The sequence below is a fragment of the Myotis lucifugus genome, unplaced genomic scaffold, assembly GCF_000147115.1.
Source record: "Myotis lucifugus unplaced genomic scaffold, Myoluc2.0 scaffold_498, whole genome shotgun sequence".
In the NCBI taxonomy this organism is placed as follows: domain Eukaryota; kingdom Metazoa; phylum Chordata; class Mammalia; order Chiroptera; family Vespertilionidae; genus Myotis; species Myotis lucifugus.
In genome coordinates this window covers 9610-18343 of record NW_005871546.1, presented here as the reverse complement: position 1 = coordinate 18343, position 8734 = coordinate 9610, and the positions used below count along the sequence as shown (strand labels likewise).

General features: G+C 55.0%; 1 protein-coding gene across 1 annotated transcript; it reads right to left on the bottom strand.

Moving 5' to 3' along the window:
- Positions 1 to 519: 519 nt before the first annotated feature.
- Positions 520 to 8353, bottom strand: NARFL (nuclear prelamin A recognition factor like). Its single transcript, XM_023744929.1, has 10 exons — positions 7569 to 8353; positions 5701 to 5844; positions 5255 to 5387; positions 4332 to 4466; positions 3911 to 4029; positions 3574 to 3703; positions 2570 to 2642; positions 1996 to 2133; positions 1325 to 1482; positions 520 to 1203 (listed from the first exon to the last, which is right to left on the bottom strand). The coding sequence occupies exons 1-10, from the start codon at positions 7647 to 7649 to the stop codon at positions 965 to 967; spliced, it is 1350 nt and encodes a 449-aa protein (XP_023600697.1). The 5' UTR covers positions 7650 to 8353; the 3' UTR covers positions 520 to 964.
- Positions 8354 to 8734: the final 381 nt, after the last annotated feature.

The following is an 8734-nucleotide window of genomic DNA, read 5'->3' as shown; positions in this document are numbered from 1 at the left end:
GGTCAGATAAAGAGCTTCACAGATAAGGAAAAGCTAAAGGAGTTCATCACCCCCAAACCAGTATTACACGAAAGACTGAAAGGTATCCTTTAAGAAGAGGCAGAAGAAAAAGGTAAAGATACAAACTGTGAACAACAACCATGCATCTTCCACAAGTGAATCTAAGAATCAAGTGAATAAATATTCTGATGTACAGAATGAACTGGTGATTATAATGAATCAGGGACATAGAAAGGGAATAGACTGCCTATTCTTGGGGGGGGAAAGGGGAATGGGAGATTCGGGAAGAGACTGGACAAAAATCGTGCACCTAAGGATGAGGACAGAGGGTGGGGAGTGAGGGCGGAGGGTGGGGCGGGAACTGGAAGGAGGGGAGTTATGGGGGGGGGGGGAAGAGGAACAAATGTAATCTGAACAATAAAAATTTAATTAAAAAAAAAAAAGGAACCCCACTTTTAAAAATATATATTTTTATTGATTTCAGAGAGGAAGGGAGAGGGAGAGAAAGAAACATCAATGATGAGAATCACTGATTTGCTGCCTCCTGCACACCCCCTACTGGGGATCAATCCGGCAACCTGGGCATGCGCCCTGACTGGAATCAAACCATGATCACCTGGTTCGTAGGTCGATGCTCAACAGCTGAGCCACATGGGCCAGGTGGAACCCCACTTTTACTCTGCCTTAAGCTCCTCACGGGACTGGCTGAAACCTTCACACACTTGGCTCACCACAACCAGCAAGAGCAAGGGCACTGCCCGTAGACATGGGCCTGTGGAGAGGTGCCAGTACCCTATGGACACTGTGGCCTGCGCTGGGGAGTCCAGGCTGGAAGTCATCTTTACTGGCTGTGGGTCCTGAGTCCCATCTCTATGTAGGTTCTAGTACATCCTCGCAGCTCACCCACCATTTTGGGGGCAAGCCCTGGGTCCTGAGGTCCTGGCACTGGCTATGGTGAGCCCTCCTACCACCTGATGCTGAGTCCAGAGCTGGCCTTCTCCACTGCGTGGTAGCTCGTGTGCAATAGGCAGCTAGCACGCTCTGAGCCCTCGCCGTGCAGCCATTGCTCGTACAGCTCCTGGACCCCAGGCACATCCTCTGGTGCCTCCGTCCTGACCATGCTGTACAGCCTCTCCACATGCTGGAGGAGCTCCTTGCCGGGCATCTCGGGGGCCTTGAGCTGGCCTCCGCCGTTCAAGCAACCTGTGGCCGAACAGGATGGGCGAGGGTGAGGGCATGGCCATGGGGAGGGTGCTGGCACACCAGGAGTAAAGAGCCCCACAGGGGCCCCTGCACCACCTGTGAGTGGGTCTGCTGAGAGTACCTGAGGGGCAGGCCATGACCTCCACATAATGATATGGGCAGCGCCCTCGCTTGAGCTTCTGCACCAGGTTCTGGATGTTGCGAAAGCCGTAGGCCGCAGCGAAGTGCAGCAGGACCCGGCCCTCACTCTCCAGCGTCACCTCCTGGAAATCCTTGTTCCTGGGGAGCAGAGACCACCACGCTCATCCTCACCCACAGGCATGATGTCAACCTTACCAGCTCCCAGTGAAGGACAGTGACGGAGAGGGAGGGCAGAAAGCTTAATTCCACGAGTCAGCAGGTGACCACCCCAGATCGGTTTCCCGATCTGTAGAATGGGAACCCCGCTTCCCAAGGATGGCCATGTGGTGAAGTGAGGTCAGGCACAAACCCCTACCCTCCTTCTAAGATGGGATGTTCCAGAAGGACATCCTGTGCCGGGTTCACCACCCTGCCACCACTAGCCTCTCGGGTCTCTGGACTGCCATGGGGTGGGCAGGGAACCCCGACCTTTACAATAGGAAGATCAAGGCCTGGAGAGCTCTGGCCACTCAGGGGAGCCAGAGAAGAGGACCAGCTCCTGTCCAGTGACTCAGGATCTGCGCCAAACCCAGCTCACTGTCTTCCGCCAAGCCCACCTCAGCAAGGGGACCCAGGGCCGAGGCTGCCCCCACCTTAGCCCTTCCCACTGACCTCAGGGGTTTGTAGGTGACCTCATCTACGTGGATTCCAAAGAGCTCTCGGGCTGCATGCCGGAACACGTGCTCCAGGTAGCCCCCAGAGCCCCCACCTCGATGGCTGGTGGGCTCCTGAACAGACACGCTGCTGAACCTAGGGAGGAGAGTAAGGCCTCAGGTGGCAGCAGGCTGCTATCTGCTGCGGCTTCCAGGTGACCTCTGTCTCTCATGGTGGAGGGAGTTTGCTTTCTAAGTGGGAATGAGTCACAGACCCCTGGGGGCTTTGTTGGTGTGTCAGGAGGTGGGAGAAGACTGGCCCCCTCCACTGAGTCACCTGGATCTGGTGAGCTCAGACCTGTATCAAGTTGGTGTCATTTCTGATGACAGCTGCCTTTGTGGACACCAAGACAGACCACAGGGCGGGCATGGAACTAACCAGAAGGAAGCTATGGTGGGAAGAGGTGGGGAGGGGGACACTGCCCATTACCACATGCTTCGGCTGCCGGCCAGGACCTGCGACCCCCAATGTCAACAGTGCCCCGACACCGAATGTCTGTTCATCCCTTCCACTACGGCAGGTAGTGACTTACACACTGTCCAGCGGGGCTGGCTCCAGTTCTGATAGTGAGACCCCTTCTTCTTCCAGCAACTTGAAAACTTCTCCTGCAATGGAACCACAGCAGATGCTCATCAGCTGGGATTTCGGTAAAAACAGAGAATGCCAAAGAACACCCACATGCTCTGCACCCCTAGCAACCTGTAACTTGTCACCTGAGGCCTGGATGTCCACCCGCTGGCTTGTGGGTAGAGGACAAACCTGGGCACAGGGGTGAAGACTCCACTTCTGAAGACCCTCAGGAGGGCCCTGGGACTGCACCCCCTCACAGTGACTGGGTGGGGCTCAGAATGCCCCGATCCCAGGTGCTCCACAGGAGGGTGCCCTGGGCATGTGCTTTTGCATGGAGACCTTCCCGTTGAGTTCTCCAGCATTTATTATTTTTCTTCTTTTCTCTCTCTCTTTTTTAATTTTTTAAAAGTATTTGGAGACACTGTGAGGCTGCTCAACTCAGAAATGGGATAATCAATGTGAGCCAGAAGGCTGACAAAACTCTCCACCCATCTCCTTGTACAGACTATCATATATATATATATATATATATATCTCAAAGAGGAAGGAAGAGGGAGAGAGAGATAGAAACATCAATGATGAGAATCACCAATCGACTGCCTCCTACACGGCCACCACAGGTGATTGAGCCTGCAATCCGGGCATGTGCCCTGACCAGGAATTGAACCGTCACCTCCAAGGTTCATAGGTTGATGCTCAAGTGCCGAGTCACGCTGACTGGGCTGTACAGACTATTTTAGAGCAGACACTGGTGGTGCTGGGAGACCAGTCTGATTCAGGTCCCTGAGACAAGACAGCTGTAAACACCAACCAGGCTCTGAGGGAGGGCCCCTGCCTCATGCTAGGCCCCGAGGTGCTCTGCACACGGGACGACAGCTCCAGCCAGAGCCTGGGAGCAGCCCTAGGCAATGCCAGCCTGTGCCCTGGACCTGGAGGTGCAGGGGCTCAGGGCGGCAGGACCCACACCTGTCGTGATGACACAATCCACATCTCGCGTCTGGTGTTCCTGGCTAAAAAAGTCAGGTCTGGACGCTTCCAGCTTCTTGTCATAGCAGGGCATCACTGTCACGTGGTGGATCTTGTCGGGGGTCACATGCTGTATGGAGAGAAGTGGAACGTGGAGTCACTGCCTGACCCCAGCAGCAAAGAGGTCCTCTTAGGGTGAAACAGGGTGACCCCACAGGCACAGCCTGAAACAGCCGGGAGTGACCACAAGTCTGTGAGTGGGTCCCTGGACACTGCAGGTCTCAGCTCATCTTTCAAGACAATGACACCAAATCACTCATCGCTGGATGTCCGTTACCTGCTGCTGGGCGAAGAAGTCCTTGACCAGGGAGCCCATGACCTGCTGTGGGGACCTGGCGGTGCTGATGTAGGGGATGATGGCGCTCCCATGGGTCTTCTCGGCATAGCAGATCCAGCCTGAGGCCAATTTGGAACAAATGGGGGTGGCTCATAACTCACCTCTCACTGTGGGCTGTGACATGACATTCTGGGGGTGGACCTACTTGTACAAGGAGTCCCATCCCATTAAAGAACATCCCACTCTATTTCTAGCAGCCACGTGATTACTGTCTTGGGGGAACTGAAGTGACTACACGTGACTCTCAGAGCAGAGCAGCTCCTGCCAAAGAGGCCGTTCTGGGCTGACAGAACCCCCTCGCCCCCCCTCCAGCATTCCCACTACCCATATCCAGCTGATCTGGTCAGCAGTGTGAACACACCTGGGCAAGCAGAAGCCAGCACGGGCAAGGCCTGCTTGGAGCTGGCCTGTTCTCGGAATCGCTGCACAAACTCTCGCTGGCTCTCCAGGAGACTGAAGTTCCTCGAGAAGGCGGTATCAAACACGTAGTGCGCCCCTGCAAGGTGAGCACCCATGAGCCCCATGAGGGATGGCAAAGTGTGAGGTGCTGTTGACCATGCCCCCAGAAGCAGGGGGTCTGCCTCCCAGTGGCCACAGGAAGCACACAGTTCCAGTGTCACAGGACATGCTGTGCTGTGGACGGACAGTCTGTGCTGCTATCTGGGAAGCTTGCGTTTGACAAATGGCCTCCTTCATCTGCACTTAGCATCACCTAGGACAGTGGTCGGCAAACTGCGGCTCGCGAGCCACATGCGGCTCTTTGGCCCCTTGAGTGTGGTTCTTCCACAAAATACCACGTGCGGGCGTGCATGTACAGTGCGATCGAACTTCGTGGCCCATGCACAGAAGTCGGTATTTTGTGGAAGAGCCACGCTCAAGGGGCCAAAGAGCCGCATGTGGCTCGCGAGCCGCAGTTTGCCAACCACTGGCCTAGGACATCAGTCTGCACCAGGCTCACCCCAACCCCCTCCCTGCTCCTGGCATATAAAGAGGTCAGCCATTTGATCTGAGCCAGACCCAGAACGGGCCTGGGGAATATGCCTTGATGATGATATTCAGAAACAATAAGAGTGGGCGAATCTCAGATCTGGCAGAGTGCAGTCAGGATTCAGATGGCTTCCTCTTAAATGGCACTGCTTCCAACCATCAAGCAAAAACTTCAAGTTAAAGTCAAACTCATAATAGTTTCTGATACGTGTAAGTTCAGTGATTTGGAGGCGTGAAGAGCCCCCTCTCCCTGCCTGTGTTCCAAACTGTAGCACTTACACAAGGTTCCTCACCTACCTAGTTTTTTAAAGAATGCAGTTAACTTCTTGGCGGTGTCTGTAGGATTCAACTGAAATCTTGCAGCCAGTGAGGCGCTGGACTGGGGTGAGACTGAAATGACAACCAGCTTCTGCTGATCAGGAGCAGCTGTCTGTAAAGCGAAGGACACACCATTCACGTTGGAGTTTTACACTGATTCCCAGTGTGCCGAGCTGGCAAGAGGGCCCAGCTCGTCGGGGCATGCCGTTTTCATGTACACAGAACCCAAATTCAGGGCCTGACACTTCACTGTCAAAATACTGACAAGGAATTCTTTGAGATCCCACGGAGTAGACTTAATGTGGGGTCACTGGAGACGCAGGACTAACAGTACCAGGAGAGGAGCTGTCCTTGACAGCATGAATGAAGGATGCTGGGGCTGATGTTGGGTTACAGCAGAGTCTCGAAGACTGTCCACCACTTACCTTATTGGCATCTAGAATCTTCCGCAGCTCCTCATGGCTCTGCTGAGTGATGAGCACCGTCTCTGCTGAGGTGACACAGCCACTGCAAGCCAGACAGTCGTCCAGTGAGATTTTGGCCTTTTCCAGCTTCCGTGTCCCTCCGTCCTAGAAGCACAAGAACCCGGTAATGAGGAAAGAGAGCTCTGAGGATAGCGGGACCTCCCAGAAACCTTGATTCTCTTGCTCACACCACTGACAACCAACATGATAGTTAACTGGCTTTATGTATCATTAAATTTTAAAAGTTACTTATTACAGGAGTACTTATACTCATTCTAGATTTAAATAGCACCATCGAATTCTGACTGGTACAAAGTCAGCTGGAGGCTGGCGACTCTCCACAGGGGTCCCGGAGGGGTTGCTGGTCCCCAGGCATTCATGGGACCATGAGGACAGGAAAATGCCAAAGGCCAGGCTCTGAAAGAGGAAGAGAATGGCAAGGGAGAGGAGAAAGGAAGAAGGAAAGAGGGCAGAGGGAGGAGATGGTGGGGCCTGTGCAGTGGCTATATCTGCCCCGTGCCAGCACCTGGAGTTGAGAAAGACACGTGGACAGCAACAAATCAGACTTTGCCAAGCAGAGACCTTGGTATTCGAGTCCAGTATCCAGGCTGAAACTCAGTGACTCTTCTTAGATGCAGATGATCCCAGCTGCGCCCCTTTACCCCTTTTGCAAAAGCAGGCATGGTCTGAACCAAGGCCAGGTGAGCCACAGAGGCCGAGACTGGATCTCTCAGCTAAGTTCACTAGGCCTGCGCTTTGCACAAAGCCACAATTTGAGCTCAATACGTACTTTTAGAGTCAGATCAGCCTAAAGGCCCGGGATGCAATGCAGTACCAAGCAGGAGGCTGATGAGCTTCCCACCTTCCCTCCATATCAAGCACTGCTGCTCTGGACAGCAGGACACACTGGCACCCCCACCTCAATTAGGTCCCCTCATTCATGGGACCCCTCCTGAGGTGTCTTTTCCCTAAAAAGAACCCAGTCCCCTGTGCTGCAACAGGTGGGAGCCCTGAGGTGTTCACCCTCCTGCACCAAGTTAATAGCCAGCTTTTTCCCTGTAAAGGCTTGATCCACTGTCCATCCCCACCAGGAGTTACCTTCGGGCTCCTCCCCCTGCTCGGAAGGGTTCCTGGGCCCAGTACACCTGGTGCCTATAGTCCACGGGATGGCACAGAGTTCCAATGGCAGATAGGCGGGGCGGATATTTTGTTGTTGTTAATCCTCACCTGAGGATATTTTTTCCATTGATTTTTTAAGACAGTGTAGAAGGGAGGGAGAGAGAGAAAAGCATTGAGGTGAGAGACACATCAATTGGTTGCTCTCTCACGTGCCCAGACCCAGGCAGGGGATGGAACCTGCAACCCAGGTACATCATGTGCCCTTCACCCGGAATGGAACCCGGGACCCTTCTGTGCATGGGCTGTCACTCTAACCACTGAGCATACTGGCTAGAGCAGCAGGGTGAATTTTAACACCATTACGACAGGATTTTGTCATTGTTAATTATACAGGAAGTAGGTATTCACTAAGAACAAGGGGTCTAAATAGGAAAATCTTACGTAATTAGAACTCAGAGACAGAGACAGACAGAGGGGAAGATGGCAACTACCATCCCTGCAAAAAGAACCCCCGCTGCAGAACAAATCAAGCTCCATATTCAGCTTCTCCGTCCCCGGCCCCTCCCATTCCTGTTCTCTCAGGCTCCCTGACAGTCAGTGAATCTGAGCCGTGAAAAAGGACTGGCAGGAGTGGAAGGTCTCCTGGTCACTGCGCTTGTGACTGGATGGAATGGTGAAATGGGTTTCAGGTCATCTGGGCTAGAACTTACCTGACTCACTTGGAAGTAAGTCCCATCATCTTCAATGTGGATCTTGGCCACGCCACGTCCCAGCTTCTTGTCTACCTTCATGGGCTTGATGCAGTCCTACACCAGGGAGAGACCCCAAGCCAGGCCTGAGCGGGCACAGGCTCCTGAGGAAGAGGGGTGGGCTCTCCCCCTGGGCACAGGCTCTCACACCTGCGGGCACTGAGGGGCACTCTGCAGGTCACAGTCCACGTAAGGCTGGTGCTAACGGGGCCTGCATGCTAACCTGTCAGCAGACACTGCCAACTCTGACCTTTACTCTCCTCAGTGTGACCAGGAGACATGGCACACCTCCTCCCCCCACAGAGAGCCAGGGGCCAGTGTTACATTGGCTAAGAGGAAGCCTAGGAATTGGCAGGAGTGCTCTGTCTGCACGTCACCTCCCTGCCTAGTGCCCTAGAAAAAAGTTCATTTCTCTCCCCACCTTCCCATCTGCCACGTGATCACTAGGAGAACCTCGCTGGCCATGGCCTTCCTAAACATGACCAGCCCCAGGAAGACCCGGCAGGAGGCCTGTCCCGGCTCACCCCTGCCTAGGGGTGTTCCCCTCCTCCTCCTGGGACTCAACTATGGCCCCCAGTCCCGGGCCTGCACCGCGGGTGGCAATGGATGGGCAGGTACACCGGATAGGGACAGCACCCCTTTCCAAATGCAGTTGCCCATCTCCTTTAGGGGCAAGCTCTCTCCTCCAGGAGGGCAACGCCAGGGACCACACACCCGGACAGTCCCTGGGCAGCCACGTGGGGGACTCCAGCGGACCAGCTCCCCTGCTCGGGCGACTGGGGCGGGAAGCCTCCCCCGTTTGCACAGAGAAGCTGGGCAGGGTCTTCCCAACCCAATCCTGAGCCCGCCACTCCCCGCTGGGGGACTGGCGGCAACTGCCCGGCCCCCTCCGGCTTCCGTACACCCGCCCGTGAGCCCCAGGTGCAGCTTCTATGCCCCCGCCCCTCCCAGCCCTGTCCTCTCAGGCGCCCTGACAGGCAGTGAATGCGAGCCGTGAAGAAGGACGGGAGGATGCGGAAGGGCTGGCAGACCCCGCACTCCCCTAACCCGGTCGCCCCGAGGGCACCATGGTAACTGGCTTCTGCTTGTCTCTCTGGGCTGTGCGGGCGGCGAGCCCCGGGCCCCTA